This window comes from Mus caroli, unplaced genomic scaffold, assembly GCF_978045245.1.
Source record: "Mus caroli unplaced genomic scaffold, Mus_caroli_1 scaffold_1, whole genome shotgun sequence".
Classification (NCBI taxonomy): Eukaryota; Metazoa; Chordata; class Mammalia; order Rodentia; family Muridae; genus Mus; species Mus caroli.
Genome location: NW_028227256.1, coordinates 172,968,932 through 172,988,860, shown reverse-complemented (window position 1 = coordinate 172,988,860; position 19,929 = coordinate 172,968,932). Strand labels below are relative to the sequence as shown.

Genomic DNA, 19,929 nt, shown 5'->3' with positions numbered 1-19,929 from the left:
TTCCTTAAGGATTTGAGTACAGAGGTGTGAATGCTTTGTCCATACTCTGATAAAGGATTCAGCTATTTCTGTGATGAGCACAGGTGACTGTTGTACCTGAGAAAACAAAGAGGAGGGTCAAGGGAAGTTCTTTGGTACCCATGAATCTTGAGGCTCTTAGAAATAAAGACACTGCATGTAATCAGAAAGAATAACACTATAATGTCACAGGGGCCTATCACCTGCAAGGCATACTAAAGATCCAAAGACATTCTAGTCCTTGATTGACATAATACAAGGACAAGATAAGGACAATCAGAAATGGGGAGGGGACTCTTCTGGAAAATTGTACTCATGCCATGGTAAGATTTATACCTGAAACATGGCATCCAATAAACTTAATGACTAAAGCATTTAAATCAATGAAAAATAATATATATGTTCCATTAATGATAAGTCATATTTAATAATTTTCTATCTTGCACCTTGGTCACTAGAGAAATGTATTCACAGTGGCATTTTGGATACTTTATCTGTGAATGATCCTTTACTTCTTATTGCAATGATTAAAAGAGTTTTTACTGAAATGAGAATCCAAAGTGGAGAGTTCTTAATGTTAAATGTATAAACAAAAGGTTCACATCTATTTGTGTTTTTCTTTTTCTAGGGTCAGACATTGTTCAATGGTTAATAAAGAACTTAACTATAGAAGATCCAGGTAAATAAATCATTTTCCCATTGCTAGACTTTATATTTTTCTTTGTGGTCTTGATAAACATGTTTTTTTCAAGGCAATTTAAAGTAATAGTCAAGCAAACCTCATGATAATGAACATAATTAAACATTAACTGTATGGTTAGCATTTATACAAAGTCAACATACATTCAACTAACATTATATATGCTTGTATAATTTGCTTCACATATATAATTATCACATATACAATAATCCATTTTATATTATTTAATTATGGTTACTTGTGATTTTTAGAATAGATTTTCAGCTATATATCAATAAATAATTATACATGTAATTTATAGCAAATGAAACCATGAAATATTCCTTTAGCACACTTTCAAGTGAATCTCAGTAATTTATCATTGTTTCCTTAGTTCTATTTTTGAATGAAATTTAAAAACAATTTGTTTTTTGTAATACTGATTTGTGTGTGTGTGTGTGTGTGTGTGCGTGTGTATGTTTAATATTCTCACTGAAATTCTGAACTCATTTACTCTGGTAGACATGGTCAGTTCTGAAACAGAGCTCTAAATTCCCAAGTGTGAAACAAGTCTTACCAGCTTACATTTTGTGTTTCCTGGAAGAAACCCCTACACATACGAGGCATTCAGTGACTTTTGAAAATATGTGAAAGCCTTTCATGTGTGGCCAACTGTTTATGCCACTGAAATACAAATGAGTCTGCTTCTAAGAGGAGAGGCTGACAATCCAACAGCTTTTAAGGAGCTGAGATTTCAGCTGTGATTTCCTCTCGGGAGGGATGGCATGGTGGAGGGCAGTGTGGGCATACACCAACATGTACAAGCCTCCATCTACTGTCTAGCACGGAAGCTTTTGTCTTCTGTTCCCATGCTCCAGATTGCCACGTTTGAATTATTTAAACTTGATACATCGTGGAGATAAAAGTTTATTGCCCTTACTTTGGAATAGTTTAATGAAACTATGCCATTGGAAAATGTAGCATAAGTCTGCATAAATCAATCTATATATACCTTTGCTCATTTGATATATAAGCTTTGAATACACTTCCAAAGGTGTTAATCAGCGAATAGCGCAGCTATTATCTAGCACTGCGTTGTCATTAAATGGGAGAATAAGTGCTTACAATGAAAGGAGACCATCTTTTGTCAAGCTCATGATTAGGTTTTATGCGATGTTCCATATTCACACAACTATAGCAGTTCCTAGAAGTGCTACTTATTTGCAACCAACAATATTAATCATATAGATAATAGAGATCAAAGCATTAAAAATTCAAAGAATATTTTTCAATAATGATTTAATAGTTTCTCTTTTAAAAATTTTGGGGTATAATGTACCCTGTAGTCCATCCTGACCTGAAATTCACCATGAAGTCCAAGCATTTTAGTTATATTATGAGAAGCAGAAATTAGTTTTTAACTTGTGGGTTTGTTTATTTGAATGAACAACTTTACCCTATACAGAGTATAAGCCTCTGTGATAGGTTTTAAAATACAAAATGCAATGGTGATTGTCCTGTATGTGTAACATTGCACACAAAATATCTCTGGTAATTACTCTGCTCTTACAGATGACATTAAGAAAGTTACTTTGATGGACTCATGTATGGAGCTGTTTAGAAGGTAGATGATGTTGTTATTATAATGTCTATTCTATTTTGGAACTCAATAATATCCTGAATCATTTTAAAAATGAGGGAGAATGCAATGTCAGGTTCCTGCCTGGCTAGTGTTCTATTTGATAGCAAAATGTTGTTTGATACCCTTATTGGAAAATCTGAAATCATAAATGTCAGTAATTTGCTGAAATAAGATTTTTGAGAAAAACGGATGAAAAAATAATATCAATTGTGGATCTAATGGCCCATGTGGAGCAATGTAAGTTTCATGATCTTCAGGGCTTGTCCAAAACATAGGCATACGCATATTTTGCACATTAATATTTACCATTTTGATAAGCAAAGCCTAAGTACCTTTCATTTTCATCATAGCAATTTAGTATCATTAGACATGGAGGCACAGTATACTAGTTCTCTAAAATAAATAAAGCTCCATAATCTTTTACTCAGAATTCAAGATTATTCTTAGTAATATTAACAATACATATATACATTCTATACACATATACAATACAAACTGTCTTAGTTTGGGTTTTATTGCAGTGATGAGACTCCATGACTGGAAAGAATGTTGTATTTTATTGCTGTGAAGAGGCACCAAGACCAAGGCAACTTTATTAAGGGGAAATAGTTAATTGGGGCTGACTTACAGTTTCAGAAATGTAGTCATTCATCATCATGGCAGGAAGCATGCTGGTGTTCTGGCAGACATGGGGCTTGAGAGGGAGCTGAGAATTTTACATCTTGATCCAAGGGCAGCAGGAGGAGACTTTGTGACTGAGCATAGCTTGAACATAGGAGACCTCAACGCCTGCCTCCAAAGCAACACACTTCCTCCAACAAGGCCACACCTACTCTAACAAGGCCCCTCCTCCTAATAGTGACACTATCTGTGGGCCAAGCATTCAAATACATGAGTCAATGGGGGCCATCTATTCCAACCACCATACAAACTATTTTAATCACTTTCATGTGCTGTGAAGAGACACCATAACCAAGACGACTTATAAACAAAAGTATTTATTTGGGGCCTTGTTTACCGTTTTAGAGTTTGAGTTCACAACCATCATGGTAGGGAACCTGGCAGCAGCTGACAGACATGGCACTGAAACAGGAGTTGAGAGCTTCTATCTTATCTATAAATTGAATGGAAAAAGAACATTTTTACTGAGTTTTTTTTTAAATCTCAAAGCCCACCACCCTCAGTGACATACCTTCTTTAAGAAGGCCATACCTCCTAATTTTTCCTAAAACAGTTTTTAGAGACCAGTCATTCAAATATATGAGCCCATGGGAGAGGAGTGTTCATTTCAAAACGACCACACAACATACCAGATTTGTCTAATGTGTTGGATTTCTTCTACACTTTGGGCTAATTGAATAATATCATTATAGGAACTGCATGCAAATATCATAAGAACATCCGTGTCTTTGTTGAATTATTCACCCTTTGGTTCATTTAACAAATATTTTTGAACTCTCACTGTAGGCTATGGGAAAACTCCTCCCTTGAATGGGAGATTGATTCAAGCATCCCACATCCTATTTCTTTTTCACTGGTTTTGTTTCAGTCTCTCATGATACCTTTTAACTCTATAACCAAGATATAATGAAGCCGCCAGATTGTGGTGTTGGGTTCTGCTTCCTATCCATCCACACACACTGTTGCTGAGAAACATAAGCCCAAGAATTCCCATAAGTGTAGTGTGTGTGGCATTCTTGCTGGTCTCTCCATGACTGATGCCTTGTACTTTTAGTCAATGCCCATTTGAGTCTTTTTGGCTAGGCTTGGGGAGGGGGTAGAACTCAACACAACTCAGCACAGAACCCAGACTTATTCTTCACCTGCCTCTTGTGTTCCCATTCAGTCTTGGAGTTAAGTCTTTGCTGTTGAATGCATGAGATCTATTCAGTGACTGGTCTGCAAAAATAGAAACAAAAGAAAAAATAGCAACATTAATAAGAACTGCCTATCATAGCATCCTCTGAGGTTTTCCATGTCTCTGACTGCTGTGTCAGTTGGTGGGCAAATCGTTGCTTTGTTACTGTTACTTCTCCATATTAGCAGAGGCCTTTCCTATGTACTGACAACTGTACTGTAGCCAGGATCTGTGTGGGAGCATAGCAACAGAAGGCCTGACACAAGAAATGTAGGCTGCATTCCCTATAACCTACCCCATTTCCTTTTTATATTTTATCCTCAAGTAAAAGAAGGTACTCCTACTTCCTTACCATTTCAAAGTCCAGACTTATCGGAAGCTCTCCTTCTAGGACAGCCCACAGAATTCCTCTTACATTATTAGTCTTCTGGGTTACCGGGTATCTTGTGGAAAACAGAGCAGATTTTTCTCTTCTCTTAAATATAATAAATTTTGCTTATTTTCTTAATTGCTTAAAATCATTCTTTAATGTTCATTAGGTTTTATTTTTGCTCTTTGTTTTTTGTTTGTTTGTTTGTTTGTTTGCTCTATGATAAACCATCTCAATCAAAGTTTCGGAGTAGGTAGGCATCTCACTCAGCTTATGATTTCGTAAATCCTTTGGTCACCTCCTGAGTTGGCTTGACTGCATTCTGCTTTGCTCTGTGAAACCCTGTAGCCAGCTGGATGGGCCTTGCTCTCGGGTTTTTGGCAGGTGAGTTTGCTGGGCTGCCAGCTAGGTAGTGTCTCTCTCACCCTGCAGCCTTCGAGCCCTGCTTCTGCTTCATGTTCTCAATCATAATGGGGATTCCCACTCATGTTCCTTTAATTATTTTCTCATTCAGGAAAGCAAACTATGAACACAGAAACCAACATCTGTACTGCTCTGCTTCTTAAATCCCCCCCCCCCACATACATATACACATACTGTGGTAAATATTACAATACTTCTTGGTTAGGTTTGCAAGATCTATTTCCCATAACCTATGGAAAGCTTAGTGCAGGACACCAGTGATCCTGAGCTGCTAGGATCTAAAATGAGCTTTTCTCTATCAGCAGTAGCAAAGTGCCCTCAGGTGCTGTGTTCTTTGAGTGGTGCCTAACTGCTTATTCTCATAGATCTCCATCATCCATACTGTATGTTGTGAGATTCTTGTCTTCCTTGTGAGGCCTTTGACATAGAAGATGTTCCTGAACTTTGCAATCATGGGGGTTCACATAGAAGCTGCTCAGTGGTCTTGAGTGAGTTACTATTTCTAGCTGCCCTCCTATGTTAACGATGCTTTACTACTGTGCTTTGTGAGGCTCCAACAAATCAGTGTAGAAGGTGGCCAGAATCTTGATTTTGTTTTTAAATTGCACTTGTTCTTTTTAACTTTTTGCAACGACATTTGTCTGAATTGAATTCTTTTTATGCCATGTGATAGTTGCTTGGGAATCTTCAGTCCCCATTTGAACTTTAGGAATATTGCCAGTTGTCCCCACTCTATTTCTTGATTACGTGGGTTACGATTCTCTTTTCTTTTATTTCATATTTGTTGCTATTATCACTTCATTTGAACAGATATCTGGGTGGAAAGCATTTACTTTCTATAATGGTTAAATTAAAGCCTTAGAATTGATTAGTTTTCAACAATCAGCTGATTTTTGTTAACAATGGGAGTTGGCTTGAGTATTATCAAGTGTATTTTCAACTGTGATTCAGGCTTTGTTCTATTAAATAAAACAGGAAAGGGCAGAATTAAGAAACACTAAGCTCATCAACTAACTAAGCCTGGTGCTTTTATGCAAAGCTTGAAATAAAGACAGAAAATAAGGCTAGGTGTAAACATGAAATTGTCCAAAGTCATAGCTTAACTCCAAATAGCCACAGAACATAGAACAGCCCATGGCTCAGTGGATAAAGGCTGCTGCTAATGATAAAAGTCTAAATCCTCAGACCCCACAAAGTAGAGAAAGAGAAATAACTCCTGTGCATTGTCTTCTACCTCCCGAGGCGCACTGCAGCACCCCCTCAAACACAAATAAACAAAAGTAATTGGGGACCGGGCATGGTGGCGCACACCTTTAATCCCAGCACTCGGGAGGCAGAGGCAGGCGGATTTCTGAGTTCGAGGCTAGACTGGTCTACAGAGTGAGTTCTAGGACAGCCAGGGCTACACAGAGAAACCCTGTCTCAAAAAAACAAAAACAAAAACAAAAACAAAAAACAAAAAGAAAAACAAACAAACAAAACAACAACAACAAAAGTAATTGGAAGCTCTTTCAGAAGAATTATCTTCTATGAAACTACAATAAAAATGTCCAAATCTGAAAACCAACCAAAAGTATAAATCGTACATTAGCAGCTGGTTTAGTAACTAGACTGTCACTGAATGAATTAAATCAACTTGTCACGTCCACCATTACAGAGTAGGTCTGCATTCCAAAGCCTTCAGTTCTCTGAGGAAAGCACTCTAAATGCTTGTAATTCACTTGATGAAAGTCCACTATCAATGGACTCTCTGTTCTACATAGCCAACGGATCTAGTTAAACTGCTCCTGAAGTCTCAGTCCTTGGAGCCTGGGCTCATGGGAGTCTGGGCTCATGGAAGCTTGGCAAAGAGGTAATGTCTGTTTCCCTTGCTGATATTTGGATGTAATAGGCATTTTATGCTTTTATGAACCATTTAAATGGGTTATTTCTTTTGATTATCACATCAGTATCATGAAATAGCAGATGAATGTTTTATAATTTTACAGTTGGAAAATAAACAGAGAAAAATGTGAAGTTCAAATTTGCACAAGCTCCCAAAGTAGAACCTTAATATCTCAGCCTCTTTCCAATACATCTCCAACTTGCTGAACACTTATTTCTAATCTAGATTTTCTTAAATGGTGGTTACCATGAGAGAGACACAGACCTGCCTGACAAGATAACTTATGACACAGTAGGTTTTATTTTTCTTTTCTGTATTAACTTGATCCTTCTGAATTAGACATAATACTTATAGCCATTTTTTGCACTACTGTGTTTTATAGTAAATAAAAAGGAGTCTTTTCTGCATACATTCAATTTGTTTTAAATGATAAGCTTGCCTAGTAGCAGCATTTAAAACACCTTGCAAATAATTACCCAAACCCTCATGGACTCATAAAAATATTTCTTTTTGTTCATTCTGTAAGCTATCATGCTAATCTGTAACAAATTAAAATGATCCCTTTATTAATGTTCTATACCTGGGAGACCAGTACATGCAAGCATTCTGGGTTTGCAAGGCATCATTTAATATTGATGCTGGATGTCCTGGATCAGAGCCTTCACGTACATCTCTAGCAACATTGTTAGAACTAGTTTCAAAATTATATGTATTACCCAGAGGAAGTACATTTTCTCATGAAAAGGTGCACACATTTTATGCTATGAGTAATGCTTCAAGAAAAAAAATCTACCAGTGTCCTTCCTTATATCTTTGAATATCTGCTTGTGTTGACAACTTCTGTTGCTATGATAAAATACCCTGACAAAAGGTACGCTTCATGAAGGAAGACTTTGTTTTAATTGACTATTGATGAATACAGTTTATCATGGTGGAGCAAGGAAGGTAAAAGAAGCATGAAGCAACTGGTCATATTGCATTCATAGTCAGGAGAGGTGACTCTTCCATCTCAATTAGCTTCTACCTTTTTCCTCCATCTAGGACCTAATCCCAAAGTGTAGTCACCCTCTTTAGGATGAGTCTTCCCTCCTCAGTTGATCTGGTCAAGATAATTCCTCTCAGACATTCCAAGAGGCTAACATAATATAAATAATCCTTCACAGATGTGACTACAGGCTTGATTTCCAGGTTGTTCTGTATCCTGTTAAGATGGCAATATCACCTACTACAACTGCTCTTAATATATGTTTCTACTCCTAAAGTCAGAGAGCTTCAACTATACTGGGAATCCTATATGTTCATCTACTTATTCCATGTGAGATACACAAGGACCAGAGTTTCTTTTGTGTTTTTATTTTCAGTATATTATTGGCTTCTTTTAGAAGAAGCAATTCCTTTTTTCATATATTTAGTTCACACTCATATTTATCCATTCAGCCTCAAGTAGTACATTGACTTAATCAGTAGATGTATTCAGTTTTCATGGTTAAGGAAGGCGACAAGAATAAGATCAGGACACTGGCGTATCTGGTGTCTTATGAGAGTCCACTTTCTTGTTCATAGATAGTTTTGATTCTGTATGGTTTCCCCTGGAGAAAGGTGAAGAAGAGGAAGCTCTTTGAGCCCTCTTAGAAGTACATTAGTCTACTGTATGAGGATCAGTCTTGTTTCTATCTCAACCATCTCCATCTCTAAGAACTGTCCCATTGAGGGCTAGGTTTTAACATCTCAGGGGGAAGGGGAACTGATATTTAGTATATAATGTTCCCTAAATTTTTAAAAGATCATTTTACCATATAATTAATTCCACTAGGATTTCTTTTTCCCTTTCCGTTCTCCTTCCTTCCCTTCTGTCTTTTCTTTCTTTCCTCTTTCTTTCCTCTTTCTTTCTTTCTTTCTTTCTTTCTTTCTTTCTTTCTTTCTTTCTTTCTTTCTTTCTTTCTTTCTTCCTTCCTTCCTTCCTTCCTTCCTTCCTTCCTTCCTTCCTTCCTTCCTTCCTTCCTTCCTTTCTTTCTTTCTTTCTTTCTTTCTTTCTTTCTTTCTTTCTTTCTTTCTTTCTTTCTCTCTTTCTCTCTCTCTCTCCCTTTCTCTCTCTCTCTCCCTTCCTCCCTCTCTCTCTCTCTCTCTCTCTCTCTCTCTCTCTCTCTCTTTCTCCCTCCCCCTCTCTCTTTCTTCCTTTCTTCCTTTCTTTCTTTCTCTCTTTCTGCCTTTTCTCTGTTTATTTGTTTGTTTGTTTCTTGTTTGCCTACTTGCTTGCTTACTTTTTCATTCCCTTTACCCATTGTTACTTGGAAAGATATGATAAGGAGGAAGCAATGCCTGTAATTTTGGTCTGCATATACTATCTGCCAGTCTAATCAATGATGACCTGGTACAGCCCAACATGGCCAAATGCTGTCAGAAACTTCACCTTATTAAATTTAGGTAGCCATACTCTCTTCTTTTTCACCCTTCCTTTTATTCCTGTACTTAGCATTTGCATTTATGTTGGTCTACTTCCCTTCTTAGTGGAACTGGTCACCTCTGTTTACATCAACTCACCTAATTATCCTTGTTCTAAACAACTAAAAATCAAAACCCACTGTGTCATGTCATAAAGATAGTAAGGGAAAGAGACAATATATAAAACAGGAGATATTTATTTTTCAGAATATGAACATTTGGTTCAGGAAAGATGGCTCAGTGTTAAAAATGCTTACTGTGCAAGCATGGAGACCTGGGTTTAGAATCCCAGCAGGATACAGCCCCAGACCTGGTGTGTAGACACTGGTGTAGGTCCTTGGGTTTGCTCCCCAGCCACTCTAGCTGAAACATCCAGCATTCTGTCTACAGAGAGACCATGTTTCAGTAAATAAATAATAATATATGGACAAGAAATCAAGAAAGATATCTGGGTATATAGCAGGATTGATTCAGGCCACTGGTGGTAAGGACAACACAGTATACTTGTTTGTGTTTCAATGAGTGCTCAGCTATCCTACAAGCATCCCTATTTTGGTTTAGAGTCACCATGTCATAGTCATAGTTTTATTGTTATAAAGAGATACTATGATCAAGGCAACTACTACTAGAGAAGCATTTTATTAGGGCTTGCTTACAATTTCAGAAGTTTAGTCTATTATCATCATAGCTGGAAGCATGGAGGCATGCAGGAAAGCATGTTGCTAGAGAAGTTGAGAACTGCATCCTGATGTGCAGGTAGGGGGGTGTCGGGGGGGGCATAGAGACACAGAGATAGATAAAGATAGATGAGAGAGAGAGAGAGAGAGAGAGAGAGAGAGAGAGAGAGAGAGAGAGAGAGAGAGAGAGAGAGAAATGGATAGATAGGAAGACATAGAAACATAGAGACTGAGGATTGGGCCTGGCATGGAATTGTGAAACTTCAAAGTCCATGGGCAGTGACTTACTTCCTCCAACAAAGCCACAATAAGGCCACACCTCAAATCCTTCTTAACTAGTTCTACTCTAAGGTGACTAAGCATTCAAATATATGAGCCAATCTTACTTAAACCACTACAGTCTATTATCCCCAGTTGCCTGGCTAGAGTATTGTAATGTTCCTTGTATTTATCTTATGGGTTTATATATGTATTGCTATTGGATTTGGTAGCAATTAGGGACACCTCCAAGGGTGTGGAAAACCTAATTAGAACTTGTGTTTTTTTCTGTTGTAGAACTTGTACATTGGTACTATATTTAATGAACTGTTAAATAGAAGTCTGACGTCACTTAGAAATACTTCCCATTGTAGTATAGATTGATAGTTCTTCATTGTCTACTAGCAAAGGTAAAAATTATTCCTCAGACCAATTGGAAAAAATGTAAAACTGTTTGATTAGATTGTCTAGTTCCTCTGTCACTAGTTGATTTCTTTGCTTTCTCCTTAACTTTCTGTGTTGTTAATATTTTGAAACATTCATATCCTTTTTACATAACAATTTGCATTTTCATTGACAGGAAAAAATACAAAACATAAACAAGTTTAGTAGGATTCATTTTTACACCATTTTGAGGTAGAATTTAAAAGAAAAATTATACATTTAAAGGTGACAAGTTGATGCTTTGAGATACATTGTGAAATGATGACTATAATCAAGCTAAGTAACATATCCTGTCTTTCCCTGGTTACTATCGTTTCCCTTTAATGTTGGTAGAAATGCATAAAATTCAGTCTCTTTACCATTTTCAAGTACACATCAGTGTCACAGCAGGGCTGTGGGTCAATGACTCTACTGGCCTCAGGGAATTGCTGTCTTCACCTCAATGGATCTACTCAATGGACCAGAGCTGTGTAAATACCTTGAAAGTGCAATGTAGTTAGTTCCCTTCTGTGTGAACATGGTAGTTAGGTATCGGGCTCCAGGCAGAAGGCTGGATGATGGTATGGTATAGGGTGAGTTTAGAGACACACATTGAATTGCCCCAGTTGGCCCCCAGCTTCCAGGGACCCACTGTTGATAAGCTTAACCCACATTCACAGAGGTCTCCATCAGCTGTTCCTGCTTTCCATTCATAACCAATCTGAAAAGGTCGGAGATTATCAGAAAAGCATAAAGGGGAGACAAAGTAAATGGAACTTGACAAAGCTAGTAAGACCTTAGTGCGTAGGCATCATCTGAAGATGTGCTCACTTCACTCCTCAGCCCTGCCAATCAGAAAGTGGCAGGGAAATTAGGTGATCCTTTCTTTTATCTGGAAGGACCTGAGAGCCAGACTTCTTTGTCATTTATTAAAGAGAGTGCAGGACTTTATTTTTTTTTTACCTGAGAGATGACTTAGAGTTTCTTTCTTTTAAGTGTTTGAACTGAGAAGCTATTTGTCATATTTTTGTCATAGTCTCTTTGTCATATTTCAGGAAGCTTTTCCTTTTGTTTCAACAATGAACAATGTGAAATGCTAGCTACACAACTCCATGAAGCATGACAAAGAGTGCTAGTGGGCCCTTTATGATCTACAGAGCTTTCTGTGAGATTTCTCCAACTCTTCATTATCACCTGGCCACAGCTTACACATGCAGACTTATTTTGACAGCCATGTGCTCATCCCTTGTAAAATGAGTCTAAAAGCTATGACTGTCACATAGAGCATGTGTTTGAGTTTTAATTTGCCATGAGTTCTGTTGATTGAGCATTTGCATTATTCAGGATTCCTGCTTCCTGCTGTGCTCACTAACACCTGTGCTGGGAGACCCATTAGAGAACATTAAGCTCACCACGTAGCGTTCTGATTAACTCATTTACAGGAGGCCATGCTCAGATTGCAATTTATGTATTTTCTATCAGTCCTTGCTCTTTTGATGGAAACCATTTTTTTGGAAGATTTGTATATGTCATTGACTGTACTGAATCCCTAAGGATGGTTTATCAGCAAACCTGACATTTGATCATCCCCTTCCTGAAGATCCTAGACTTTTGTGTGAGAAATGGTAGACAACACCCCTCCCACCCCCATTCTTCCTGCTGCCACTGGCAACTTTACCAGTGAGGTATAGGTGGCCTCTAAGAGAACACCAGGATTCCCTTAGGTATTTTCCATATTCCCCTGATAACTGCTTGCTTAACTGATTAAACAGCCTAGGCTTAGGGGCAGATGTCAGGTATTACAGGTAGTGCCTTATAATGTAGTTTTGGTTTGGTTTGGTTTGGGTTTTTTGTTTTTTTGTTTTTATTTTTGTTTTTTGTAACTTGAATTCTTAAAGAACAATAGATATCCACTCTGGGTAGTTTGTGAAATGAACAAACATTCATTCGGGTGTTCTCTTAGGCTCTTCCATCTGGGGGTAATGACCATTAGCTTCAAAACTAAACATTGAGGTTCTGCTAAAGTGAGTTTTGGTCCAAAAGAAATAATTTCCCTTTATCCTACTCTTAGCCAGGTTCTCAATTTGTATATCTGCTCTTAGTTGATCTTCACCAGTGATGTCTTGCCCCAGGGAAGGGAGAGGCTGAAGGGGCAGTGACATAGGGGTTGGTGAGTGGGTGAGGGGGTGGGTGTATGGATAGGGGAACACCCTCTCAGAGGGAAAGCAAAGGCGTAATGGAACAAAGAACTCTGAGAGGGGGTACTGGGCAGGGGGTAACATTTGTAATGTAAATAAATAAAATAATATAATAAACAAAGGATTTTTTTCCAAGAACATTTACTTTTAAAGACAATTCTTACAATGAGTCCTGTCTGGTTCTGAGCCTCAGTACCCCAAAGGCATCTTTACATGCAAATGTCTTTGTTGATATAGACAGTCCTTCTACTAGTACATAATTATCTTCACTTAGGGGATTTGCTAAGGTCTCGAGTACATTCCTTAGAATATGTTCTTTGTAAATAGATGAACTATTTCTGTCTCTTGTACAGTGTCTGATATATATATTGTATGTACAATAAATGTTGAATTTAGCCAATTTAACAAAGAGACCATCGACATTCAAAACACGTTGGTTTCAATCTTTGACATTTCATTGAGCAACAGAGTAAAAACATTTCCACATTCATCGTACAAGCTTTCTTTGGAGGTTTTCCTCAGAAAGAAAGCCCTTGGGTCCACAGCGCTCCATGACACAGAAAATGTTTAATTATAGACAAGAAACAGGGTCATCACCCATAGGTTTCAAATGATCTATTTATCTTTAAATAAGAGCAAAGAGAGGTGACCAAGTGCTCAGAATACTTCAAAACACTCTAACAAAATTTCCTTTATTTCATGGAAAATGAGTTTTATGAACAAATACTAACTCCTGTTGGCATAAAGTATGACATATTGTATAAAGCAAGACAATTGTACAGAATTCTGGGAACCCAAAAACAGTCATCATGAGACTCACAAAGAAATTCTTCAGTTAGACATTAATCTTTAGGTCTAAAATTGTATTGTTTCAATGGAAGTAATGGTGGTATGGCATGCTTTGATTTTAACCCTTGTGATTTTGTTTTCCTGCTGATATACACTCTGTATTCTTAAATATGATTTAACCAATTAAGGTCAGATCTCTTACTCAGCTTAAAAAGTGTTATACTTGTGAATATACCTCTTTCTATTGTTCATAGAAAAGAGGTAGGGCAGTACTCCTGGAATGACTGGCTCATGTCAGAGGAGGTGGGAAGTAAGATGGAGTCTCTGGATTGTTGATGAATCCAGAGCCCAGCATTTCCCCTGACATTGGCTGCACAGTTCAGTCCTAGAGAGGGAGAACTTTTTGTCCCTCTGCAGTAGGTAAATTTCCACTGCTTTATCTTTTTTTATTATTATTATTAACATTAGTTCTTTGTTTTATTAGTGTTTTCAGGCTCCCAGCTGGTTCCCCAAATTTGACAAATGGGCCTGATTTACAAACAGATATCCAGTGGCAGCTTGATAAATTTTTGGTCACTGGTGTGGTACTGTAAACAGAAACAAATTGCTGAAAATATAAAAGACTTTTTATCTGATGCTTAGTTTGCCAAGGTTAGTCAAAACAAGCTAAAATGTCTTTAACTGGAAATCATGACATTTCACCCTGTTGTGCCACTGAGCCCTTTAGAAAGCATATAAGGACAGACAGTGGAGCAGGAAGTGCCTGGCAACTGCAGCCCCATCTTTCCACCCCAATTCCCTCCCACCTTTCCCTCCTCACCCCACTCTCTTGCTGGGAAGAACTTTTGGCAGCTACCCCTAGCTTCAATGTTTTTTCCACTTAAATTTCATACTCATTTTATTACTGCTCATATTACATGTCCACTTAATCTAGGGAGATCTTAGGGAACATAATGTCCAAAGAATGCCACCAAACATTAATTATTGCTTGGTGGTAGGGAACAAACATCCCCAAAATATGGAAGCAGGCAATTTGCTAAATTATTTACTTTGGGTATGTGAAGTTTGCGGACGAGATTAATTGAGTTGGCAGTAAGATTTAATGTTTCAAAATGAAGGCATGCTTAGAGGCATGTGTGTATATATGAATATGTATGTTCACATCAATAGAAAGCTATTGCTTAGGCTATGTTATACAACGCATGTGAAAATTCTCCTTGTATCTCAACCCAGTGCCTTTGTGGAATGTTAATGTCTATGAATGATGAGGGAATCAGAGATCTGGGAGAACGTTGATTAAGAGATATAGGCATCCTTAAAGAGTTAAGAAACAAACACAGCATCATCATCATCATGATCATCATCATCATCATAAAGAGCTGAAAGCATTTTCTCAGGACATTTAAGTGTAAGGAGCAAAACTCAATGCAAGACTCTTTCCAGCTTTAAGTTCTTTAAGTGATGATGACCTAGATGTTGCAATCTGAGGAGAAGGGGCTCTAGGTTAGTCCACACCTGCCAAGACATCACCGGAAGTCTCTGGAAGGGGAAATGTTTCAAATTAACAGGGTGCTGGTTAGACAAATGAGTGTTCTTTTCTGGGGTCTTCAGAAATAAATTTGCTATGTTATCTTTTTAATGATTGAAATATTATAACTCATATAAGAATTAAAAAGTTCTTTGTTCTTCTGTAAAATAAATTATGAAAAATCTCTCACCTGTAACCAAAAAGAAAAATTTTGCAAGTGGGCTTCATAATGTTTAATCAGTTACTGATGCACTCATGTAACATGCATGTGTCTGCATGTGTCAGAGGTACAGTGTTGATTAAAATACTCAAGACATGCCATGGGAAATCAATACACTGGCAGCAAAACATTTAGATATGTCTGCTCACTGAGACCCATAATGTCCTTCCATCTTATTATCCCAATGCTTTCACTAAGAAGAAGTATAATATAGGACCACCCTGTCTACAGTAGCCTGTCTACTGTGCAGTCGTTTTGAATGGTCACTCATTGTTACAGATTACTCTTACTAAAGTCCAATGGTTTCCAACCCATCAGGGTTTTAAGACTTTTTGGCATTGCATTTTCCTAATAAAAGTTATTGTTTATTCAGGAGAATGGTCAACGTGTTATCTATGTCCCTTAATTCTACTCTCTTACCATAGTCTCTTGCTGTGGTCAAAACAGGACTGTAACCTTTGGGAGAAGATAGTGGGCAAAGAAAAAATTCTCTAATATTCTAACTCCTTCTGCAGGGAATGATATTCTGCCTCTGTCTACACCGACCTTGGCCGTTTTCTATCATTGTCGAGCTTGTGTGAGCTTACCTTTTCCTCTAACATCACCATCAAGTTACTATTCCATCCCTAACATTTTACCTTTTAATAATCAATACTAACCTATGATCTGCTTATTGACTTACACACTACATTTCTTTCTCACTGTAAAACCTTTCCATATGATTCCATGGTATTTTCTTGCTATTGTCCTAATCTCTCCTGTTTTCATAAACTCAGTAGCACTTTTAAATCACAATCTCACTCTGATTTATATCTTAGTTTATTGGAATATTGTTAGTATCCAGCCCTTACAAGGTGAAACTTTATTTGCTATGTTCACTAATGTCTTCTTATTAATCAGTTCAATCATCATGCCTTTGTTTTGAAATGAACCCTTTGTTGCACTTTGGTATTCTTGTCCCGCATTGGCTCACTGCCTGTTGCACTATGGCTTGATTGGCTGACACATATTTATCCTTTATGGCAACCTTTGTCTCTTTCCTGGTTTTGGAGACTTAGACATAAAATTCTTTGTATTTCAGCTCTCTACACCTGTACTTCCTCAGTTTGCTCATGCTGGGCATGACTCCTGCTATAAGTGTGCATCCCTTACTCCCTTAGTAGCTTCTAATGGACAGTGTCAACAGTCCACTGCAGATCTCATCATGTCATGTCTCAGAATGTGTCACAGGCTTCTTATATGCAACATCCTAAAACTAACCTCCTCATGTTATTCTCAAATAAATTAGTGTAGATACGGTATCTAAATGGTTCCCCAGTCAAATCACCAGTCTCTCTACTACCTGTCTCCTCTCACTGAGAACTACCACATATTTCTAGTTTATACACAGCCCCACATACTCAAGATTCTGTATCCATAGATGAATGTATAAGGTTATAGATAAAAATGATTATAAGAAAAATCTCTTGGCTGGAGAGATATCTTAGTAGTTAAGAGCACTAGCTGTTTTCCTAGAGGACCTAGGTTCAAATTCCAGCACCCACATGGCAGCTCACAACTGACTGTTACTCCAGGTATAGGGAACCTGACTTCACGGAGACATATGTGCAGACAAAGCACCAATGTACATAAACTAAAAATAAATTATTTTTTTAAAAATGAAAATCACATTTGTACTGAAGATATATAGACATTTCTTTTGAAATTATTTCTTTAAAAATAATATACCAACTATTCATAGTCTTTACATTTTGTTAGGTATTTGAGTAATTTAGAGATTATTTAGTGTACCTAGGAAGAGGTGCATAAATTACATGCAAACATTATTCTGTTTTGCCTGAGACTTGGAGAGCCTTATAATCCTGTGTCCTCAGGGATTCCTGACACCAAACTCTTAATAAATACCATGGGGCAATAGAACCATCCTCTTTTGTTCTATACCAATAAATCAATATCTCTGGAGAAATAATGCTAATAACTTTCCAAGTACAAGATCTAATTATATGTCTTCCAAAGCTCTTTGACTATAATTGGTCCCCATTGCCTTGGGGGAATGTATAGGCAAAATCATCAAGTGAATGAACACATAACCATGAAGTCTAAAAGTTTCAACCGGATAAGTGCATCATGTTCAGGGTTTCAAACACATAAAATCTGTTACAATAAATCCATATTTATCTTCATATCTCCTGAGATCGCTGAGATTATCATAGTTACATATATACTACTATATTTGTTTGGAACCTCTTCTTACTTTGTAAGTCCTGTTCTGGTGGTGGTGGTGGTGGTGGTGGTGGTGGTGGTGGTGGTGGTGGTGGTAGCAACGGCAGTGGTGGTGGAGGTTTAAGGATCTGAATTAAATACCAACTCTACTAGGAAACTTTTCTAAGCTCCCGAGATTAGATGGGACCATTTCTTTATTGTATTTTTAGAACACATAGAACTTATCATTGTTGGAATTCTTTTGAGATTTTGCGGTTAGCTATCTACTTATTTGCTGATTTCAGCTATTAAATAAATTATAAATCAGAACCTTTATTCTCCCTTAAACTGAATGTATGATAACTGAGCTATACATTTGGTAATCCAACCTTTGAAATTATGTATACTTGACAAAGATAAAGCAGTAAGGAACAAGGCAAAGAAACAGATCATATTGGAGACACCCAAGGGAAATGTGAAGAAGCAGCAGGAAAGATAGCAGAGCACTGAGAGTTGCAGTGAAAACCTGAGCAGCCAAGAAGAGGTTAACTCAGACTATAGGATTACAGAGAAATATCTATAGGAGTTTTCTTCTAGGAAGTTACTGGTAACCTTTGAGAGAAAAGATTTGTTAGACTTTTGGGGACAGAAGACAAGAATATATTGAACAGAATAAAGTAATAAGAATCCAAAATGAGAGAAACAGATACACAAAAGCACTCTTCCATAAAGTACCAACTCGGAGAGAAGAGAGGGGCAAACTGTAATGGGGACACATTCTTGGGACGTTAGTATAATCAATAAAATCTCTGTGTTTGTCTCTATTTTTCTGTTTCTCTCTCTGTATCTCTCTCTCTTCTCTCTCTCTGTTTCTCTCTCTCTCTCTCTCTCTCTGTCTCTCTCTCTCTCTGTCTCTTGTTCTCTCTCTCTCTGCCTCTGTGTATGTTTTTCTGAATGTGTGTGTATGTGTTTCTCTCTGCCTCTGTGTATGTGTCTGTGTGTGTGTGTGTGTCTGTGTGTTTCTCTTCCTCTTACTCTCTGCAGTTTCATGAAGACAGAATTTAATTTTCCAGAAGAAACTTTTGTGACACAGTTTGTCACATTGTCAAGTGAGCAAATGCTCTCATTAAAATCCTCTATAAAATTCCCTTGGATATAAAGAAAAATGCTCCTTCTTGTGCTTCTTGTGAAATTAGAGATGAACAATTGAAGGCAAGGGTCACTTGTGAGTTAGTTGAGGAAAGAGTGACTGACAGAGTTGAAAGTCAAATGTGTTCTGTTTTCTCAGTAGAAAATTAGGTGTTGGCAGGCAAGTTTGCAGTGAAAGCTTTTGTTATCTGAGCTTTAGTAACACAAAAGTTTGGACACTATAGTCAATTAAAGATAGAACATTGTACCTCAGACAACACAAAGACTTTTGAATTTGTATGACTATTTTAGGGAGCAAACCTGGGCTATGTATTAGTCTAAAAAGCTAAGCTTGCCCACATATTATGAATAGGCTAATTAAAGAGATAAATAATGGCAAAATCTGAGAAAGATTTACCCAATGTGGCCACATCAGTACGAGAATCAAAGAGGTGCAAAGACCTCCTCTTGAATGCGCCTTTGGCACACTAACATACAGATTTAATAGAGGATAAGAAATATGCTTAACTGAGTTCCTGGCCCAAGGCTGGTCCTGCCCATTGCCGATCCAGAGTTGTCATAACTCCAGTCTCTTCTTCAAAGTGATGTGTAAGTTTTCAAACTATATGACATCTATTTCTGAAGGACATGTTTCTTCTCTGGGTCTAACAGGGAAGGATGAATTCCCTGTTTTCCAGCAAGAGATTCTTGAAGAAATCCAAATTCTTCTGCCTTCTTTGTTTCAGTAGTCTGTTAGTTGTATCCCACTATCATCCTTACAAATGCCACCAGGGGTGTGACAAACTCAGAGATAAGAGTGGTCCAATGAGTAGTAAATTCCCTAGTGAATTCCTGGTCTCTTCCTTGTATACTGGGCACTCACCAGTTTGACAGGAGATTTCTTTTATAGATAGTGATCATAAACATGAAGATAGTGGTAGTAAGTTTCTAAATCACCTACTTAAAGCTTAAGTGAACTCCTGATTTGTAATAGATAATTGCTGTTGTACAGCAGGTGTGTGCTTAGATACAACCTTGCTTAATACATTTAGGCTAGGCTTGTGCTGTCTGAAAGAGAGGTAGTTGAGTAAAAGAGATGAAAAGAAACAAACACTGGTGAGAGATGTTCTCACCCTTACAATTCCTTTTCCTGCTGATGCATGCATTTCTCTGAAATAAAGGTCAGTGG

General features: G+C 37.5%; 1 protein-coding gene across 5 annotated transcripts in view; it reads left to right on the top strand.

Annotated features, from left to right (window-relative positions):
- Positions 1 to 19,929, top strand: part of Rgs7 (regulator of G protein signaling 7) — a 403,213-nt gene that overhangs the window by 271,933 nt on the left and 111,351 nt on the right. For 3 of the 5 annotated variants that reach the window (XM_021156749.2, XM_021156741.2, XM_021156734.3), the window contains exon 4: positions 647 to 697. The exons of 1 other annotated variant lie outside the window; for it this stretch is intronic. In XM_021156749.2, the coding sequence (XP_021012408.1) occupies positions 647 to 697 (51 nt within the window). Of the gene's footprint in view, positions 1 to 646; positions 698 to 2,271; positions 2,322 to 19,929 lie in introns of those variants that run through there. One more of the 5 variants, XM_085843208.1, reaches the window with a different exon arrangement.